A 22,785-nucleotide genomic window follows, 5' to 3' on the forward strand; every position below is an offset into this window, starting at 1 on the left:
AGCTGAAGTTTCTTTATTTATAAAATAAGAAGTGTACTATCTGCTCTACCTGTTTCATATTTCTTTTTAAAATGAGGACAATAAAAAGAAAGATGGAAAAACATTTCATTTCAATGGTTTTTATTCTTCTTCATTATCAGGAGTTGTTTTAGCCTGGAGTTTATATTTCTGGATAAGGTAATTATTTGCTGGTAGGCTTTTAGAGCCTCTAGCCAATGAATCATTCTGTGACCCAGGAATGGGGGGCTGCATGTTCCAGGAATCTATATCCTAATCCATCTCTTAATTTGGAGATGTAGGCAGAAAACTCTGATTGTTACTATTCAAACGCTGCTGCTGCTGCTGCTGCTAAGTCCTTCAGTCGTGTCCAACTCTGTGCGACCCCATAGACGGCAGCCCACCAGGCTCCCCCGTGCCTGAGATTCTCCAGGCAAGAACACTGGAGTGAGTTGCCATTTCCTTCTCCAATGCATGAGAGTGAAAAGTGAAAGTGAAGTCGCTCAGTCGTGTCCGACTCTTAGCGACCCCATGGACTGCAGCCCACCAGGCTCCTCCATCCATTGGGTTTTCCAGGCAAGAGCACTGGTGTGGGTTGCCATTGCCCTCTCCAATTCAAGTGCTAGTCATGTCCAACTCATTGCGACCCCATGAACACAGCACACCAGGCTTCCCTGTCCTTCATCAGTTCATAAAGTTTACTCAGACTCATGTCCATTGAATCAGTGATACCATCCAACCATCTCATCCTCTGTCATCCCCTTTCCCTCCTGCCCTCCATCTTTCCCAGCATCAGGGTCTTTTCCAGTGAGTTGGCTCTTCACATCAGGTGGCCAGGATTGGAGCTTCAGCTTCAGCATCAGTCCTTCCAATGAATATTCAGGGTTGATTTTGTTTAGTTTTGAAAAACTCTGATAAGGAAAGATATTTCAGGAGAGAAATCTTGCAGCTAACGAATGTTCTCTTCTCCTCAGGGTTTATCTGCAAAATGGTGGAATAACCGGCACTTCCAACACCATGTAAAAACAAACATCTACCCCAAAGACCCAGATGTTGATGTAGGCCCATTTTTTGTTGTTGGAGATTTACAACCTGTCAAGGTATGTTTACAAATCCTAAACACTAGAGAAATGTTCCAGGAAGTGGTTCTTGGAAAGGTCTACACCTTTGTCTTGAGGAGATCAGGCTGGAGATTCTGGCTTCAAGCATGTTTTCAGAGCATCTCTTCTTTTAACTCCAGGATATACATTTTAAATAAGTGAATCTGGTGTTGTAAGAAAAGAAGAAAATGTGGAATGAATAACTTCATGATCTTAAAAGTCATTCAGGCTAAATCACTCATAGAAGGCATGGCAGTACATTCAACAAGTGCTAAATCATGAACCATCTACATATCTAGTTATGTCAACTAATTCTAGCTGTTGGAAAAAAACTAAGCTGTTATTTTAATTTAGGTCCATTTTGGCTCATTTATACATGAAACTCCAGAGAAGGCAATGGCACCCCACTCCAGTACTCTTGCCTGGAAAATCCAATGGATGGAGGAGCCTGGAAGGCTGAAGTCCATGGGGTCGCTGAGGGTCAGACATGACTAAGTGACTTCACTTTCACTTTTCACTTTCATGCATGGGAGAAGGAAATGGCAACCCACTCCAGTATTCTTGCCTGGAGAATCCCAGGGACAGGGGAGCCTGGTGGGCTGCCGTCTATGGGGTCGCACAGAGTCGGACATGACTGAAGTGACTTAGCAGCAGCAGCATACATGAAACTCAGCTCAAATGCTTCATAATCCACTTAGGATCTTGCCTCTAGTTCAGACTTCTTAAGGAAAAGAAAAAAGAAGGCAAACTCCAGGATGTTTCAGCTGTTGACTTTCTTAAACCTCAGCTTAAAAACTGGCATGTAAGGATTATTACCAAGATTTTTAGAGTCTGCTTTCAACACAGAAGGTATAAGGATAATCACAGAAAGGTATCTTTTCTTGAGAAGAAATGATGGATCCTGAGAATTAAGTGCTTAGGAAGAGGTTCTATCTCCTTCTGGAAGAATTTAGGAGCTTTCTAAAAACAAGGGAGTATAGCTTGGTCACTTGCTGCATGGACTTTGTGGTAACCAGAATTGTGCAACTTTCTCAAAATAGGTTTTCCCAGTTTTGGAAGACAACCTTCTTCCAATTAGGAAAAAGTCTCCTGCCAAAATGTAAGGAAAATAAAAGAAAGAAAGAAACCTTGACTGTAGTCTTCAGTCAGTTGTCCTTCACAATGACTCCACAAACAAGTCAGAGCTCTCTGAAGTTTGCAAACTCCTAAAGTGAAGTCGTTCAGTCGTGTCTGACTCTTTGCAACCCTATGGACTGTAGCCCCCCAGGCTCCTCCACCCATGGGATTTTCCAGGCAAGGCTGTCATTTCCTTCTCCAGGGATCCAACCTGGGTCTCCCACATTGCAGGCAGACTTTACAGTCTGAGCCACCAGGGAATCCCTGTGAACTCCTCGGCTGATCACTAAACTTATGACACTTTGACTTCTCTCCTCAGTCCCTCACAGCAATGGAGACTTGTCTCACGGGAGTTCATGAGGCAGCCTGGCCCCCTCCAGAAGCCCCTTCTGTAGAACTGTATCCAGTTCACATGCTGCCTCTTCACAGAGGATGGAGACACCATCACCTCTTCATCATTCGAGAAACATATCCCGTGAGCCTTAGGTTTCTGTTTACTATAATTTCAAAGCCAATGTGCACCACTTTACTTACAATCATTTAATCTCTAAATTCAGTTGTTTTGCAACAAAACTAATTCTGATAAGCCCTAAATGTTTCTGTTCTTCCCATTTTACTGTCAGTCTTTCTACCACTTTCTTTAAACATTCATTCCTTTAACAAGTATTAATTTAATTCTCTAGGGCCAGGTCCTGTGCTCATACTCTGGAAAAGTTAGACTTCTCGTTTGGAGCCATACTCAAAAATCAGTCCTTCACCTACATTTGGCAAATCTCGGAAGTTTCCCACCAACTCCCTCTTTCAAGTTTCCTACCGCTTAAATATCCAGAAGCTTGGGAGTAACTGCAAATAACTATCATTACTTTATAACCATGGCATTTATTTTTATTTATGAGAGTAAGAGAAACAAGGGTCAACTCTTACATCCAAATAACAGAAGAAATATGTAGAAGGGAAGGTATCAAAAGAATGGGAAAAGCAAAAATCAAACACAGCTCACAGTGTTTTAACTGACTGAACATATGGTAAAATTATACAGGAGATTTGAATTATCATTCATTCATTAATTCCTTCAACTAAACATTTATTAAGTGTCTCTTAGGAAATAGAGATAAACCATTATGTCTATGCCTCCTCTCAAGATATTTGCTGCATTTGTGCATTTGAGCACTGACTAAATTAACTAAGAAGACCCCTAGAAAATGACTCAAATTCCCAGTGGTAAGATTATATGTTCAGTTTAGTCACTCAGTCGTGCCTGACTCTTTACGACCCCATGAACAGCAGCACACCAGGCCTCCCTGTCCATCACCAACTCCTGGAGTCCACCCAAACCCATGTCCATTGAGTCGATGATGCCATCCAAGCATCTCATCCTCTGTTGTTGAGGATGAGATCCCTTCTCCTCCTGCCCTCAATCTTTCCCAGCATCAGGGTATTTTCCAATGAGTCAACTCTTCACATCATGTGGCCAAAGTATTGGAGTTTCAGCTTCAATATCAGTCCTTCCAATGAACACCCAGGACTGATCTCCTTTAGGATGGACTGGTTGGATCTCCTTGCAGTCCAAGGGACTCTCAAGAGTCTTCTCCAACACCACAGTTCAAAAGCATCAATTCTTTGGTGCTCAGCTTTCTTTATAGTCCAACTCTCACATCCATACATGACCACTGGAAAAACCATAGCCTTGACTAGACAGACCTTTGTTGGCAAAGTAATGTCTCTGCTTTTTAATATGCTGTCTAGGTTGATCATAACTTTCCTTCCAAGGAGTAAGCGTCTTTTAATTTCATGGCTGCAGTCACCATCTGCAGTGATTTTGGAGCCCAGAAAAATAGTCAGCCACTGTTACCACTGTTTCCCCATCTATCTGCCATGAAGTGATGGGACCAGATGCCATGATCTTACTTTTCTGAATGTTGAGCTTTAAGCCAACTTTTTCACTCTCTTCTTTCATTTCCATCAAGTGGCTCTTTAGTTCTTCACTTTCTGCCATAAGGGTGATATCATCTGCATATCTGAGGTTATTGATATTTCTCCCGTCAATCTTGATTCCAGCTTGTTCTTCCTCCACCCCAGAGTTTCTCATGATGTACTCTGCATATAAGTTAAATAAGCAGGGTGACAATATTCAGCCTTGACGTACTCCTTTTCCTATTTGGAACCAGTCTGTTGTTCCATGTCCAGTTCTAACTGTTGCTTCCTGACCTGCATACAGGTTTCTCAAGAGGCAGGTCAGGTGGTCTGGTATTCCCATCTCTTTCAGAATTTTCCACAGTTTATTGTGATCCACACAGTCAAAGGCTTTGACATAGTCAATAAAGCAGAAATAGATGTTTTTCTGGAACTCTCTTGCTTTTTCCATGATCCAGCAGAAATTGGCAATTTGATCTCTGGTTCCTCTGCCTTTTCTAAAACCAGCTTGAACATCTGGAAGTTCACAGTTCACGTATTGCTGAAGCCTGGCTTGGAGAATTTTAAGCATTACTTTGCTAGCATGTGAGATGAGTGCAATTATATGTTATCATGCCTTAAAATGAGTAAACCACAGCATGAGATCCACTGATAAAAATAAAGGAGGAAAGATGAAGTAGATACTAGAGGTTATGACTATGTATTTTATAATGTAACCATTCAACAGATATCTGTTAAATAGATAAGTGGATTCAAGCAGACTGAACTTCAAGCAGAATTCTAAGCACATAGGTTGAAGAAGACTTTGAAAACTTATCAGAAATATTTCTCCTCCATCACCATTCCATTCCACACCAGGAAAAAAATTGAAAATGGCTCCCATGGGAATAATAATAAACTATCACAATCCCTGGATTCAAATGGAATAAACCATCCCTGCAATAATTACCCACATTCAAATAAAGAAAAAGTCACCAAAATATTTCCTCCCCCTTCAGTTCTGGTTCCTCAGTGCCTTCAGTTTGACAATAAATGAACTCTGACCAGATGGCCCTTTCTATAAAGTCTCTACACATACACACATGCACACACACAGACACACACATGCATGCACATGCACACACAGACACACACACACACAAACACACGTGCACATACACAGACACACAGATATACGCACATACACACAGACATACGCACATGCACACAGACACATGTGCATGTGTGCACACACACACGGAGACACACATGCACACACACAGACACACATGCACACACAGACACAAGTGCACACACAGAGAGACATACATGCACACACACATGTGTACACACACACATGCACACACACACAGACATATACACATACATACACACACACACACACAGACACATACTCGCACACACAAAGACACACATGCACACACCAACACACGTGCACACACACAGACACACACATACACACATGCACATGCCCCCACACACACAGACATACACGTGCACCCACACACACACACACACACAACCTTGAGTATGATAACAGAAGTCTATATTGTTCTTACTTTGTTTTTTTCTCTCTTCTTTCAGTATGGCAAGAACAAAGTCAAACACATCGACTACGAGAAGCAGCACCTATACTTCTGCACGGGTGAGTCACCAGGGAGCCACAATCCTTGTCATCCTATTTCCTTGAAGCAAACAGTTGTCAAGCCAGAAGGCATGACTGAAATCCTCCCACAGAGAGACGATCTCAGGTCTTGTGCCTCAAAAAAGCAGCATGTTTTATTTCAGACTTACTTGGGTGAAATCTGAAGAGGAAAACAGAAGAGTGATTAGGCATTCTTAATGGGCATCTCATCACTCTGGCTACTGTACAGGGAAGGAGATGCTCCAAGAAGGATGGGAGGCAGGATGCCAATCAAGGGGTCTGGTATCTGTGACTCTCGTCCTGGATAAACTAAATACAATACTTATCAAGAAGAAAAAGATAGTGGTGTATGGATAGGGGGAAAATTAGGAAAAGAATGCTCAAGCACTGACAGCAGGTGCCTGAAAAAACAGAGTCGCATGATAAAAGTCACCTATAGAGCTTCTGTGTGGAAGAAATTTGACTGTTCCCACAGCTTACATACAGCTGTAGAAGGTATTTGAGTGGACAGATACACACACACACACACACATAATAAGACAGGTCTGGATATGTTCTAGGCTTGAGAGAAAATAGGGTAGCTGAATAATGGTAATATCAATAAAAATATTAGAAGCAAAAATGTTTTGCTCTTAACCAAGTCAAACTCATGATAGCCCACAAATAAAAGTTTAGGACCCCAAAATATGCTCATGCAAAACATACTTATTCATTTGGGAAAGAAACCCAAATTAGGGAAGATTGCAAACATTTCCTGTAGATCAGTGGTTCTCACCTAAGAGCATTGCTGACCCCAGTGGGACATTTGACAGCGTACAGATACTTTTTTGATTATCGCAACAAAGAGGGAGGAATGGTATTGACACCCATGGGGCAGAAGCCAGGGATGTTATGAAATGTCTTACAGTACACAGAACAGCCCTGAACAATAAGAATTATCTGACCCTAAAATGCCAACAGTGTTAAGATTGAGAAAGTGTTGCAGATGTTCTGGCTTGCCTAAACATTGGCCACCAGTGGTCATCTGTCTCGTGCCTGACCGGGATGACCTATGAGTCCTTATTCTGAGACATGAGGCTCAACCACCACTGCAGCCTCTTCCAGAGATAGAATTCTGAGGACTTATCCTAATTCAGTTATTCTCTTTCATGACCAAAAAGAGTGTGGAGGACATTGGTGCCCCAGTTTGGAAGGGAACTCTTCCGGCCCAGACAGATGTGTATTAACATAAGAAAAAACTGCTGGAGTCTCTTGTCTGAACTCTTTTCCTGTGTGTAGTGAAACAATACAGCCTTAACTTATGAGGAATGGATGAATATTGTAGCTTCACTGCAGAATGCCCAGCTTACAAACCACATCATCCTCAGGAGCTGTTTCATTTTGCCATTTTCTTTCAAATGTCTTCAGTGTAGTATGACAGGTACAAATGAGTCATACTCAACCTGTCAGAGAGAGGTGAGGCTTGACATTTCATAAAGGTGGTGAGACAGCTTTCATGCAGATTGCTGTAGTAGGGAAAGGTAATTCAGTATAGGCTGAGCTCAACTCACCAGAAATGAAAGGTGGGAGACTTTTAAAACACAGGAATATGCTAAAGGAAATTAGTGAAAGAGGATAAAGGGAGGGGAAGCTGGTCATGTGGTTAAGCCACGTGTGTCTTCTCACTGGTGCTTATCAAAGTCAAACTCCTACCCTCCCAGAGGCTTCAGGACAGACCCCAATCCTCAAGATTGTACTTCAAAGGGATGACTCCCAAGTCCTTGAGAAAGACACTCTGGATCAGGGACAATCCATCCCAGAGGGACACAGTAAGAATTTTATAATTGTAAGTTTTTTAACAAATGATTGAAGAAAAGGAGGTCAGAAGCCTACTGAACAAGCAGTAAGTTCTCTGGACAGTCTTGAACTTTCTCAAGAATTTTAAGGGGGCTGGAGTTATCCCAGGAGCACAGCCTTGAACTGTTCTTAGAAACTATTTCTAGCATTTGTGTGAGTCTCTTAGTGTGTAGGGTGGACAAAATCATTTATGCTGACAGTTCGCAGACTTTGAAAGTTTACAAGTCAAGTTTGAAGCCTCATCAGGAAGGGGGCTCCAGAGCATCTGACTCAAGTTTGATCAAGAAGAGAGTTGTCAAAATGTGAAGGGACTCCATGAGACTCCTACCTGCTCCAGGCAACTTCACTGGTCCTGGGGGAGATGCAGGTAAATAACTATCTGGCCAGACTCAGTATGCCTGCTCTGTATCTGCCACCTCGACATATTGTGACAGGGCCCAATGCAAAGGATCGTGAAGGATTGAAGGATTCCAGGGACCTTGAGAAAACTTGAAAGCTCACAGCAGAAGCCCTTCCAGGATGCCTTCATCAGGAATGACTCAGATCTTCAAACCTTCCCTAATCTCCTTAAGGGAGCTTGAACCAAAGTCCCGGTTCACCCTCAGAGACTCTAAAAGCCCAGCAGCATCCAGGATGTGGTTGTGGATCTCCACCTTGCATCCTTCTCAGGGGCAATATTTCAGGGGTAGCATGTTAGGAGATCAACTCCCACTAGCTTCCACAGTAATATATCTGCTCATTTGTTCCCCATCTTCTTGTTTTGTTTTGTTTTGTTTTGTTTTCAGTTGGGGCCGTCCTTTTCATGCCAGTATATTTAAACCTGGATTCCATTCGAGCAATGTACTGCAGAAGGTCCTGGGAGGTGAGCAACTTGATTGTTTCTCCAGAGCTAGATCAGGCTGGTAGAGAAGGTTCCTCTGGTAAATGCTTGATCCTGTCCAGACATAGCTACCTTGAGTAGATCCTTTCCAGACATAACTTCAGGATATAAGGTTTAGCCAGTTTTATTTCCACTAGCTTAACTTTCAAGCACTTCTTTCCACAGGACATTGCCTGGGTCAGCAGCTTTTATATCCACTATTTCATCACATTTGGCCCTTTCTATGGAATCTTCGGAACCCTGGTGCTCATATACTTAGTCAAGTAAGAAAACAATATCTCCTACTCTTATTACCTGGATGTTCCTCTTACCTTTCTTACTTGGTCTATTTATGATTAGCAATGATTAGCAGATTATGACACCAGAGTGCATTCTTGTAGCTGAGACAGTTCCAAGAAAATGTGGGATAAAACAGCTGAAATAGTTGAATGAGTTTCTTGGAAACTGCATTTGCCCAATCTTGCCTTTTTTCTCACGTGATTAATTCCCAATTACAGAAGGCAATGGCACCCCACTCCAGTGTTCTTGCATGGAGAGTCCCATGGACGGAGGAGCCTCGTGGGCTGCAGTCCTTGGGATCGTGAAGAGTCGGACAGGACTAAGCGACTTCACTTTCACTTTTCACTTTCATGCATTGGAGAAGGAAATGGCAGCCCACTCCAGTGTTCTTGCCTGGAGAATCCCGGGGACAAAGGAGCCTGTTGGGCTGCCATCTATGGGGTCGCACAGAGTCGGACACGACTGAAGCAACTTAGCAGTAGCAACAGTCCCTTACCATCTGAGGAGGATTAGTCCCTGGACCCACCTCAGTTACCAAAATCCAAAGATATTCAAGCTCCATAGTCATCTATCCATATATGTGGTTCCACTACTGTGAATTCATGCAACCAGTAATCTTGTAGTACACTGGGTTTACTTAAAAATATCCACATTTAAGTGGACCTGCGTGTTTCTCAAAGGTCAACTGTATTCTGCCTGATCACCAAGTCCTTCAAACTGTAAGCCAGCTGGACATCATAATTCTTACCAAAGATAATAGGATGCCAGTTTTTTAAAAAGTTATTTTATGACTAGAGATTTTCCCCAAATCAAAATGACTTTAAACTGAATAACCCTCTTCAACTTCCAATTTATTCCTTCCTCATTCATTTGCATTACTATTTATAACAATAATGGTAGCTACTATGCATCAGGCAATTTGCTAAAGGCTTTACATGCATTATCTTATTTGATGTAATCAAAAATGCAGAACCAGGAAATGGAGATAGTAGCAATTTCATTTTTCTGATAAGAGAACTAAAGTTCAGAGAAATTAAATCACTTACTCAAGAGCAAGTAAGGGCCAGTGGCAGTGCCAAATCAGAACTTGTACCCAGTTCTATCTAATGACAACAGCCAAGTTGTTAATCACATTGCATATATCCTTAAATTGTTGTTGCTTTAGTCACTAAATCATGTCTGACTCTTTTGTGACACCATGGATTGTAGCCTGCCAGGCTGCTCTGCTCTGGGGATTTCACAGGCAAGAATACTGGAGTTGGTTGCCATTTCTTTGTCCAGGGGATCTTCCCCACCCAGGAATCAAACCCAGATCTCCTGCATTGGCAGATGGAATCTTGACCACTGAGCCACCAGGGAAGCCTGACCTTCAGCTATCTAGGTATCTTCTGAGCCTTGTACCAATGCCTACAGAAAATACTGGGGACACTGCTCTGGTACAGTAGGCTGCAAGACAGGTAGTGTGACTGAATACCTAGTATATCATCTTTAGATATAAAAGGTCTGCAAAGATGAAAAACAAACAGCCACCACATGATTGGAACCTTTGAGTCACTGCCATTTCCTCTACTGCTCAGCCAGATCTGCCAGTGGTTATGCAAACCCAGTGAGTGGAACTGAAACTCCCCAAGGAGTAATCATATCTTTTTCTTATTCTCTTAAAGGCTTCTTGAAAGTCCCTGGGTTGCATATGTTACCCAGATGAGCCACATACCAATGAAAATAAGCATAGAGGAGAAGCAGGACTGGTTCAGCTCTCAGGTAATAATGCTGTTCCGGGAAAGCATCCACCAAAGCATCTGATTACCTTCTGCTGACCTCAAATGATGTTTATTGGAGGCTTGCCAGGGGCCAGGCACTGTCAACTGTTTTGCATGTAGCTACATGAGATGTAGCTACATGTGCCTACAGGCTCGGAGTATTCTCACTTTGCAAATGATAACACTGAGGTATGAAGAAGTTGCACAATTTGTGCAAGATCACACAGCTAATAAGTGGTAGAAGCAAGGTTTATTTATTTATTTGGCCACACTGTGTGGCATGCAGGGTCTCAGTTCTCCTACCAGGGATCAAACCTGTGTCAGCACACACTCTTAACCAGTGGACCAGTGGGAGTTCTCTAGAAGCAGGTTTTAAACCTCGACAGTTTGATTTCAGAAGCTTTGCTCTTAGCTAAGGCTTAATAAACTACAGTCCAGGGGCCAGTCTAGCCCAGTCTGTGTTTTTGTAGTTTTATTGGAACACAACCACACTCATACATTACATATTCTCTATGATAGCTTTCATTCTAAAACAGCAGAACTGCGTAGTTGTGATGCAGAATTGAAACATTTACTGTGCGACACTTTATAGGCAAGGTTTACTAAACCTGCTTCAACATTGTACAGTCTTTCAACAGATCTCACACTCCTAGAATAACAGAAGGGAGAACCCTGGAATCCCCCTCATTTCATTGTATAGATAGTGGGGCCCAGAGAGGAGACTCAGCATTCTCGGCAAGTGTGCTGTTAATGATTAAAAGATTCATGACCCATGCAGAATACCACTGCCTCTTAAGCCTGACACTGGCTATGCCGTGATTAACTGGAGAATCCAGTCATCATACTGCTTCCTTCTCCATGCTCATTTCCAAATTCACTGGACATTCCACACAGTAGTGGTTCTCAATCTTTTTGGTCAAGAAACCATTCTTTCTTTTTGGTCAAGAAACCACTCTTAAAACTTATTGAGAACATCAAAGAGCTTTCGTTTGTGGAGGTTATATCCACTGATACTTACTGTATTTGAAATTGAAACTGAGAGCTTTAAAATATCTATTAATTAATTTTAAAATAATAAGATAAATCCAATAAAGGTTAACATCAAAGTGATGACATCACCCCATGCTTAATAGCCCCTGGAAAAACCGATGGTATAAGCATGCATGAATGAGAATGAAAAAGCCAAATACTGCCTCTGAAGTATTATGGGAATAATTTTGACCTTGAAGATCCCCTGAAAGTGTCCTAGGGAACCCCAAGATGCTCTAAAGCACACTTCGAGGAACCCTGACATAGAGCAACTGCAAAAATAACATTCAAAATGGCAACAACCCTAACAAGAATTAAATCTTAGAAAGGCACTGAATAAAAATCACATTCATAAGCATTCTAAGTAGTCTGGAGAATCCTATGAACTTCTTCTCAGTCTGTCTTTGTACAAAATAAAATACATTAGATTAAAAAGGAAGCTACTTGTATATATTAATAAATGTATTTGAAGAGTCAGACATGACTGAGCAACTGAACTGAACTGAATGGATGCGCAAAACCCTTGATTAAAGCCATTGCAGGCTTTATTCCCCATTTAGAAGTCCTTTACATCTATTCTGTGGTAATAATATTCAAACTCCTATAATTTCTACCAGAGTCTTACAATCCTGCTTCCATTTGCCAAAGTCCCTACTCATGATAACTTAGTCTTCTGATTTTGAGGGCTGATAGTGACTTAGTCCTGTCAAATCCTATTTACTTCTTCATATCTATTGCTTTATCTATACTTCTTAGCAAAATGCCTTATTTCCTTCATAATTGTAAGGTCCCTAAGACCTGGGACTTATTTTTATCCCTCATGGTTTGTTGCACAAAATATGTACTCAATCAGTACTTGTTGAATGATGGATAAATAAAAGAGTAACAATCTCTTGTTTGACATGGGTTGATTTACATCTAATGTAAGCTTTTTTCTTTGCAGGTCTTGGCCACCTGTAATGTTGAACAGTCCTTTTTCAATGACTGGTTCACTGGGCACTTGAACTTACAAATTGAGCACCAGTAAGAGAAATAGTTTATGATAAACGGCAAGGGCTGTCACTAACAGCTGTCCTCCATATAGTCCAGAGCACTTGACTTGCGATCTTAAGGGAAAAAAATGAACCAGGATTCTCTAAAGGATGCTATTTTTCAATTAACAACAATGATAAAGAAAGGAAGAAAGAAATGAAGGAAGTGTCACAATTGCCAGTTCAGTTCAGTTCAGTTCAGTCGCTCAGTCATGTCAGACTCTTTGCAACCCCATGAATCGCAGCACACCAGGCCTCCCTGTCCATCACCAACTCCCAGAGTTCACTCAAACTCACATACATCGAGTCAGTGATGCCATCCAACCATCTCATCCTCTGTCGTCCCCTTCTCCTTCTGCCCCCAATCCCTCCCAGCATCAGAGTCTTTTCCAATGAGTCAGCTCTTCGCATGAGGTGGCCAAAGTACTGGAGTTTCAGCTTTAGCATCATTCCTTCCAAAGAACATCCAAGACCAATCTTCTTTAGAATGGACTGGTTGGATCTCCTTGCAGTCCGAGGGACTCTCAAGAGTCTTCTCCAACACCACAGTTCAAAAGCATCAATTCTTCAGTGCTCAGCTTTCTTCACAGTCCAACTCTCTCATCCATACATGACCACTGGAAAAACCATACCCTTGACTGCTGCTGCTGCTGCAAAGTTGCTTCAGTCATGTCCAGCTCTATGCGACCCCATAGATGGCAGCCCACCAGGCTCCTCCGTACCTGGGATTCTCCAGGCAAGAATACTGGAGTGGGTTGCCATTTCCTTCTCCAATGCATGAAAGTGAAAAGTTAAGGTGAAGTCGCTCAGTCGTGTCCAACTCCTAGGGACCCCATGGACTGCAGCCTACCAGGCTCCTCCATCCATGGGGTTTTCCAGGCAAGAGTACTGGAGTGGGGTGCCATTGCCTTCTCCTATAGCCTTGACTAGATGGATCTTTATTGGCAAAGTAATGTCTCTTCTTTTGAATATGCTGTCTAGGTTGGACATAACTTCCATTCCAAGGAGTAAGCATCTTTTAATTTTATGGCTGCAATCACCATCTGCAGTGATTTTGGAGCCCAAAAAAATAAAGTCTCGAGTAAATGGAGTGAAATCTTGAAAAGTATCAGTGACTCAGGTTCCAGATTTCTATGGGCCTAGGAATTGGTGATTTCCTTGCATTTGCTTTGTTGGCAAAACCTAAGAAAAATCAGGACACTTGGGTAGCCAACTTGTGTTCAAACTTAACTATGCTATAATTCAAATATTTACTTATCTGTGTCTTTAGAGCCAAGTTTACAAAATAACTAATGAGGTGGAGTCCCTGCTGCAATTTCTACATGGCATCTGGAAATCCTTTACCAATGTGTCAGTTACAGAGAGGAAGTGGGTAGTTCACACTTTGATGCAAGTGAAAACACTGAGAGTCAGTTTCTCCAGAGTGTCAGGGGAAAGGCTTTCCACATTCTCTTTGTCTAACCATGTGAGTCTATGATAGTCAGAGAAGGAACAAGACCTTTATTAGTTCAAGGAATTTTTTTCATTCTATTTCCCTATTCATATTAGGGCTTGAAAATTCCAGCAAAACAAACAAAAAAAAGGACTAATAGTTTTACTAAAGGAGAGGTTTACATCCAAGACGGTCATCTGGCTGACTAATGAAAACTTGGGATTAAAAATCCATCTCTCCTCACTTCTTATTCCTTTCCTAGGACTTTTAGCTATTTACCATGACTTAATATACATCCATCTATTCTTGCTAAGGAAGTTAGAAAGAGAGACTAAGACAGAGATTAGCAGGGGCCGGGTGGGCGGTTCAGTATCTCTAGTTCTCTGGGTAGTTCTAAAGAGTGGGTAGTTCTAAATGGTAGAAAGTTCTAAATGATATACTTTCATTGGATCAGGCCGAAAATAAACAGTTGATGGAGCTAAAACATATTCCCTTAGTTCTTCCTAAACAACTGCCACCCACAAAGCTTGTAGTAGGTTAAGGGATAAGATGAGTCTGCCAGCAAGTTTTTTAACTTCCCAAAACAAAAATATTGTGGAAGGGGAAGGTTGGGTCTGCGTGGCTGATACCATTTTATTTTGTAAAAGGGGAAAGGGGACTTTGGATTTCTCCTTAGGTCTGAGAAGTTTTAAATCTCCTTTCTCTGTTTCCTAGTCTATTTCCCACAATGCCACGCCATAATTATCACAAGGTGGCACCTCTGGTGAAGTCACTGTGTGCCAAGCATGGACTACCATATGTGAATAAGCCCATATTGAAGGCATTTGGAGATGTTATCAGGTAATAACAGTCCCTCAACCCACAGCTCTCATTTCCCTTCACTCTTGGTCCCCAGACTCTTCACTGCTTTATGAATCATTCAGCTAACAGCTATTTATTAATGAGCATCCACATGCCCAGGATGGACATGAGGCTCTATATGGAACACCACTAACACAGAAATGATAACAGTCATTCCTACCATTTACCTGCTGCCTTCTGGGTACTTCTTAGTAAAAATACCTTGATGCCCTACTAAATTTCAAGCTTCTTATAAACCAGAGTTCTGTATTATTTGTCTGTATCACCCACAGAGCCTTGACATGCTTTAGAACTTAACCAGTGGAAGGGACTCTCAAATCATCTGGTCCAGGGTTGCAAACTAAGATGCTTTCAGGCTCTGGTGGAACAGACAGGGGTGACTCTTCCTACAGGAACTGAGAATCCATACTCATTCTGAAGCATTCACAGTTCCCTGGAGGATCCTTTGCTCCTCAAATTAGCAGCCAAAACCTCAGTTGTATAATTTATCTTAAAATTAGGAAAAAGAAAAGCAAGAGTATCTTTTTAATATGAATAAATAAACCAGCAAGCCTAGAGCTGGTCAGATCTGACCCCTGAACAGTGACCCATCTTCACTCTCCACCACTGCCCTCCTCCTTTCCTGCCCTCCCGATATCTGGCCTCCCTTCAGCCACTACATAACTCCCTGCCCCTTGCCATGACACATCCTTGGTCACTTTTTCTCCTACCTAGAAAAATCTCCCAACTTGCCAACCCCCTCCTGTCACCTTCTCAAGTTCCATTCACTCTCCAAAGCTCACCTGAAAGGTCTTTTCTTCATCTCGGTTCTCCCTTGCCCCCAAGACTAAACCCATCATGTGCTCTCACAGCACCTGTTTCTCTTCATTTCTGATCCTTATTACAATCATAATTTAATAGCATATTGGGTAATAAATTATGTAATATGTGTATCCCAATATAGACCACAGCTCCAGGTGGAAAGACTCTCACCACTCCTACTCACAGCTGTATCACCAGAGCCTAGAAAAGTCTTTAACTTTATAAAGTAGGAGAGGTAGGTGGATACAGGTTAGGTTGGTATAGCTATATGATTTACCTTGTAGAGATTCAGTAGAGATTTTTCTTTTAATATGGAGAAAAGAATAAGTGATGCTTTGGAGTACAGAAGAAAAATAATTGAAAGAAAAACTCAATCTCTTCCATATAGAAATGCTGATGGACTGTGGACTGCCAGGCTCCTCTGTCCGTGGGATTTCCTAGGCAAGAATATTGGAATGGGTTGACATTTCCTTCTCCAGGGGATCTTCCCAACCCAGGGATAGAAACTGCGTGTCTTGCATCTCCTGAATTAGCAGACGGATTCTTACCAATGAGCCACCTGGGAAGCCAGAAAAGGTGGACTCACCTTCTGATACATAAGTCAGTGTATTTGATTCTCCACACTGGCAAGATAGAAAGACATTTTTGAGATACAGCTGAAAATGACAATGTTGCCCTGAATTAAGTAAAACAGTAAGTGTTCCATGAAGTAGCTCCTTTGACCTGGGTCTCGCCTACTCACAATTTTGTCTGCTCCTCTCGCAGGGCCCTGAAGAAGTCTGCAGCCCTCTGGATGGATGCTTACTACAGCCATCCAGAAACATAATGTGGATGTGCATGAGTCTGTGTTAAAGAGAAAGCCACAGGCCCCAAAGTGTCACTTGTGCTAAAGCTCATGATACCAAACCTCTCTAATGCCTGACTTACTTGCAGTTTCAACCTTCCCCAAAGTGAAATTTTAATCATCTGTAATTCTTCTGATCAACTATCTGTATTTTTTTTGGATCAGCTATCTAGGAGGTAATCTGTTGTTCTCCATCCCTGACCCCAGCCCAGAGGAAGAAGAGGATAAAACCCTTGTCATCCCCTCCTCATCGCTAAAAAAGTGTCTGCCCTAAATATACTTTGCTGAGAGCTTCCTTCCCCCTCTCTCCTTCTGATAAAAGCCTTCCATTTGCCCAACCCCTCAGAGCCCCATTTGATTAATTTGTTCATAAATCACTGAATAAAGCTAATTCAATCATCAAATATACTCAGTTGAATTTTTGTTTTCTAACAGCTTGTTCAATAATCTTCCCAGAGGAGAAGACCCAAGGCCTGCTACTTTCACGACTCCCCAGATCACTGAGCACTGGTTAGAATTCAGATGATCCATCCTTCAGATCATTTCTGCCCTCTGCTCTTTGGCCACAGGAATAAAGATGGCTTGATTGGCCAGACCTCTGTCTCTGTAACCAAGCAGGACCCGATGGGGCCTCCTGGCAACAGCTTCCCCCAAAAGGCGATCTTGGCACATCCTCTGCTTTATTTCCTCTCTGAGGCACCAGAAAATAGTACCTGATGCAAATTTCCTGAGCTGTTTTGCATATAGGAACCTATACCCCGACCCCCACCACCAAAAGGAGGAACCACTTTTTGACCATGAACACATAGTCCAAGGCCACCTAGAGCCTAAGAACTGAAGATGGGAACCCCTGTGCCTCACCATCAGCCAGTCAGAGAACTGTACACAAGCTGATCCCAAACCCCAGGACTTCCCCCTCACATGCCCTTACAAACTGCTTTGCCAAAACCCTTCTGGGAGTCTAGACTTTTCAGGGCATGAGCCACCTCCTCTCCTTGCACAGCCCTGCAATAAACCTTTCTCTGCTCCAAACTCCATTTGGGTTTCTTTGGCCTCACTAGGCATCAGGTACAGGAACTTGTGCTGACATCCCTGTACACTAAGCAGCTCATGAAAGTTATGTTACAGCCCTACCTGCAGCTCTTCAATGGACTCCCATGGCTGTTCTTGGAATGAAGATGAAACCTGGTGACTGCCAACAGACTATACATGTCAGTCCTCCCCCACGGAGCCTGCCCCACCTTAGACTACTTGCCTCTTCTTCAGCCCAGGTGGTTTCCTTCCAGGCTCACACACTCTTCTGCTAAAGGGTCTTGGCTTCTGAATCCAGTGTCTGAACTACTCTGTCACCATCCCTGCCCTTACTCCTCACCTGGTTAGCTGCCACCTATCTGCAATCCTGGAACCACAGAATCACCCCTAACTGGTTCTGTTTCTAACAAGTCACTGAGACTTTTTCAAAGACAAGAGAACCAAATGCAAGCCAGGCAGCCAAGGTGAGTCCAGAGGAGAGAATTGTTGACCTCAAATAATACCCGGAACCAAAGGAACCACCACAACCCCCAGAAAACCAAAGGATCAGGGCATGGATGAAACTTGAATGCCAGAATCCTTTTAGAAGTGAAGGGCCCATGGTCCTTGAGGATCCCATGTTGAAGCCTGAACCACATTTTACCATAGATGACCATGTTCTGAAGCTCACTAATGGCAACCTGCCCCACCAGCATTTGTGCAGACCAACCCAGCCACCATTAATTCATAAAAGCTTAACCAGACCCCAGATCAAAAACACAGATTTGAGCTCTGCCCCCATCTCCTTGCCAGTGAGCCTCAAAATAAAACTTCTCAAAAGCTGGTACCAAAATGGAAACCCACTCCAGTGCTCTTGCTTGGAAAATCCCATGGACAGAGAAGCCTGGTGGGCTACAGTCCATGGGATCACAAAGAGTTGGACATGACTGAACAACTGAGTATATATAGTATTGGCTTTTATGCACATCAAGCAGTGAGTCCTTTGCTTGGTAACAGTTTCAGGGAAGCTTCCCTATTAAGTCAAGGCCTCCTGTGATATATTGTGTAGCTCTGTAGTAATTACTAGAGATATAGTCTTACATCCATTTGTGTAATTACTTTAATAATTTGTCTTCTACGGTAGCCTGCACCATCCATGAGATTAGGGACTGGCTCACATGATAGAGATGCTCAGTAAAGACGTGAATAAGGGAGGAAGGAAGAAAGGGGGTGGGTGAGGATAGGAAGGAGGATAGGAAAAATGAAGTGTCAACTTCTGGCACTTGCCTGCTACCTCTACAAGGAATAAATCATGAGCCATTGCAGCCGCTGACCTTCAACATCCCCTGAAATGGGTTCAGGGAGGAGATAAGGAATCAGGCACTGTGTTCTGAGAAAAATTGGCAGAAGCGTTACTCAGATAGTTAGATATTTCCAGGAGAAGATTTTATGAGCCCAAATCTTGCATCTCCTCACATCTGAGAAAAACACTAAGATCATTAATGGTGACATCTGCTCCCTGTGACTATTAGCAAGCTTCCATCAAAATGTGTGCTTGATGGCATGTACCTTCTTCACTGAAATCATGTATATACTCACCCCCGTGCTTTCTCTTTGGCGCAGTTTCTCAGAGCTACCTGAAATCCTGTCTCCAGGGCAATAGTCCTCATTTTGCCACCAGTAAAACTTAACTCACAGCTCTCATGTTCTGCCTTTTTTTTTCAGTCTACAGGACAGAAGGAAAGAGGGAAGCCTGGGAAGAGGAGAGATGGAGGTGGGGAGGGAAGAAACGAAGAACAGAAGAGGGAGAGAAGGGGGAAGGAGGAAAGGAGGGAAGGAAGGAGGAAGAAAAAGCTGTGTGTAAAAGTTGTTCCTTCTAATTAGAGAGTAAGATTTCTTTCTCCAGGGAATTTTCCCCACCAGAGATTGAACCAGTATCTCCTGCATTCAGATCATGAGCTCAGTCGTGTTCGACTCTTTGTGATGCCATAAAGTGCAGCATGCCAGGGCTCCATGTCCATCACCAACTCCCGGAGTTCACTGAGACTCATGTCCATCGAGTCAGTGATGCCATCCAACTATCTCATCCTCTGTTGTCCCCTTCTCCTCTTGCCCCCAATCCCTGCCAGCATCAGAGTCTTTTCCAATAAGTCAACTCTTCGCATGAGGTCGCCAAAGTACTGGAGTTTCAGCTTTAGCATCAGTCCTTCCAAAGAACACCCAGGGCTGATCTCCTTCAGAATGGAATGGTTGGATCTCCTTGCAGTCCAAGGGACTCTCAAGAGTCTTCTCCAACACAACAGTTCAAAAGCACCAATTCTTCGGTGCTCAGTCTTCTTCACAGTCTAACTCTCACATCCATACGTGACCACAGGAAAAACCATAGCCTTGACTAGATGAACCTTTGTTGGCAAAGTAATGTCTCTGCTTTTGAATATACTATCTAGGTTGGTCATAACTTTCCTTCCAAGGAGTAAGCATCTTTTAATTTCATGGCTGCAGTCACCATTTGCAATGATTTTGGAGCCCAGAAAAATAAACTCTGACACTGTTTCCACTGTTTCCCCATCTATTTTCCATCAAGTGATGGGACCAGATGCCATGATCTTCGTTGTGTGAATGTTGAGCTTTAAGCCAACATTTTCACTCTCCACTTTCACTTTCATCAAGAGGCTTTTTAGTTCCTCTTCACTTTCTGCTATAAGGGTGGTATGATCTGCATATCTGAGGTTATTGATATTTCTCCCAGCAATCTTGATTCCAGCTTGTGTTTCTTCCAGTCCAACATTTCTCATGATGTACTCTGCATATAAGTTAAATAAATAGGGTGACAATATACCGGCTTGACATACTCCTTTTTCTATTTGGAACCAGTCTGTTATTCCATGTCCAGTTCTAACTGTTGTTTCCTGACCTGCATACAAATTTCTCAAGAGGCAGGTCAGGTGGTCTGGTATTCCCATCTCTTTCAGAATTTCCCACAGTTTATTGTGATCCACACAGTCAAAGGCTTTGGCATAGTCAATAAAGCAGAAATAGATGTTTTTCTGGAACTCCCTTGCTTTTTCCATGATCCAGCGGATGTTGGCAATTTGATCTCTGGTTCCTCTGCCTTTTCTAAAACCAGCTTGAACATCAGGAAGTTCACGGTTCACATATTGCTGAAGCCTGGCTTGGAGAATTTTGAGCATTACTTTACTAGCATGTGAGATGAGTGCAATTGTGCAGTAGTTTGAGCATTCTTTGGCATTGCATTTCTTTGGGATTGGAATGAAAACTGATCTTTTCAGTCCTGTGGCCACTGCTGAGCTTCCCAAATTTGCTGGCATATTGAGTGCTGCACTTTTACAGCATCATCTTTCAGGATTTGGAATAGCTCAACTGGAATTCCATCCCCTCCACTAGCTTTGTTCATAGTGATGCTTTCTAAGGCCCACTGGACTTCACATTCCAGGATATCTGGCTCTAGGTCAGTGATCACACCATGGTGATTATGTGGGTCATGAAGATCTTTTTTGTACAGTTCTTCTGTGTATTCTTGCCATCTCTTCTTAATATCTTCAGCTTCTGTTAGGTCCATACCATTTCTGTCCTTTATCGAGCCCATCTTTGCATGAAATATTCCTTTGGCATCTCTCATTTTCTTGAAGGGATCTCTAGTGTTTTCCCATTCTGTTGTTTTCCTCTCTTTCTTTGCATCGATCGCTGAAGAAGGCTTTCTTACCTCTTCTTGCTATTCTTCGGAACTCCGCATTCAGATGTTTATATCTTTCCTTTTCTCCTTTGCTTTTTGCTTCTCTTCTTTTCACAGCTATTTGTAAGGCCTCCCCAGACAGCCATTTGGCTCTTTTGCATTTCTTTTCCATGGGGATGGTCTTGATCCCTGTCTCCTGTACAATGTCACGAAGCTCATTCCATAGTTCATCAGGCACTCTGCCTATCAGATCTAGGCCCTTAAATCTATTTCTCACTTCCACTGTATAATCATAAGGGATTTGATTTAGGTCATACCTGAATGGTCTAGTGGTTTTCCCTACTGTCTTCAATTTCAGTCTGAATTTGGCAATAAGCAGTTCATGGTCTGAGCCACAGTCAGCTCCTGGTCTTGTTTTTGTTGACTGTATAGAGCTTCTCCATCTTTGGCTGCAAAGAATATAATCAATCCGATTTCAGTGTTGACCATCTGGTGATGTCCATGTATAGAGTCTTCTCTTGTGTTGTTGAAAGAGGCTGTTTGTTGTGACCAGTGCATTTTCTTGGCAAAACTCTATCAGTCTTTGCCCTGCTTCATTCTGTATTCCAAGGCCAAATTTGCCTGTTACTCCAGGTGTTTCTTGACTTCCTACTTTTGCATTCCTGTCCCCTATAATGAAAAGGACATCTTTTTTGGGTGTTAGTTCCAAAAGGTCTTGTAGGTATTCATAGAACCATTCAACTTCAGCTTCTTCAGCGTTACTGGTTGGGGCATAGATTTGGATTATTGTGATATTGAATGGTTTGCCTTGGAAACGAACAGAGATCATTCTGTCGTTTTTGAGATTGCATCCAAGTACTGCATTTTGGACTCTTTTGTTGACCATGATGGACACTCCATTTCTTCTGAGGGATTCCTGCCCACAGTAGTAGATATAATGGTCATCTGAGTTAAATTCACCCATTCCAGTCCATTTTAGTTCGCTGATTCCTAGAATGTCGACATTCACTCTTGCCATCTCTTGTTTGACCACTTCCAATTTGCCCTGATTCATGACCTGACATTCTAGGTTCCTATGCAATATTGCTCTTTACAGCATCAGACCTTGCTTCTATCACCAGTAACATCCACAGCTGAGTATTCTTTTTGCTTTGGCTCCATCCCTTCATTCGTTCTGGAGTTATTTCTCCACTGATCTCCAGTAGCATATTGGGCACCTACTTACCTGGGGAGTTTCTCTTTCAGTATCCTATCATTTTGCCTTTTCATACTGTTGATGGGGTTCTCAAGGCAAGAATACTGAAGTGGTTTGCCATTCCCTTCTCCAGTGGACCACATATCTCTTGCATTAGCAGGCGGGTTCTTTACCAATAAGCCACTGGGGAAGCCCAGATAGTAAGATGAATTTTATCAAGTATATGAAGAGTACTTTCATATTTTAACTCTGAATTATTAAAATTCTTACCAATACTTATGAGCATCTACCAAGCAGTAAGTACTGAGTTGCATTCTTCATGTGTGGAATGGGTGTTATTCCATTTAACCCTCACAACAG

The 22,785-nt window shown here is 42.5% G+C and overlaps 1 protein-coding gene across 1 annotated transcript in view; it reads left to right on the forward strand.

The window, feature by feature from the left end:
* LOC113905283 (fatty acid desaturase 2-like protein FADS2P1) overlaps positions 1-16,933 on the forward strand; it is a 53,146-nt gene extending 36,213 nt beyond the window's left edge. The window contains exons 5-12 of the mRNA XM_027562322.1: positions 972-1,097; positions 5,712-5,772; positions 8,394-8,470; positions 8,654-8,751; positions 10,432-10,528; positions 12,500-12,579; positions 14,734-14,859; positions 16,447-16,933. Of these exons, the coding sequence (XP_027418123.1) occupies positions 972-1,097; positions 5,712-5,772; positions 8,394-8,470; positions 8,654-8,751; positions 10,432-10,528; positions 12,500-12,579; positions 14,734-14,859; positions 16,447-16,507 (726 nt within the window). The 3' untranslated portion in view covers positions 16,508-16,933. The remainder of the gene's footprint in view (positions 1-971; positions 1,098-5,711; positions 5,773-8,393; positions 8,471-8,653; positions 8,752-10,431; positions 10,529-12,499; positions 12,580-14,733; positions 14,860-16,446) is intronic.
* Positions 16,934-22,785: the final 5,852 nt, after the last annotated feature.

The sequence above is a fragment of the Bos indicus x Bos taurus genome, chromosome 15 (genome assembly GCF_003369695.1).
Source record: "Bos indicus x Bos taurus breed Angus x Brahman F1 hybrid chromosome 15, Bos_hybrid_MaternalHap_v2.0, whole genome shotgun sequence".
In the NCBI taxonomy this organism is placed as follows: Eukaryota; Metazoa; Chordata; class Mammalia; order Artiodactyla; family Bovidae; genus Bos; species Bos indicus x Bos taurus.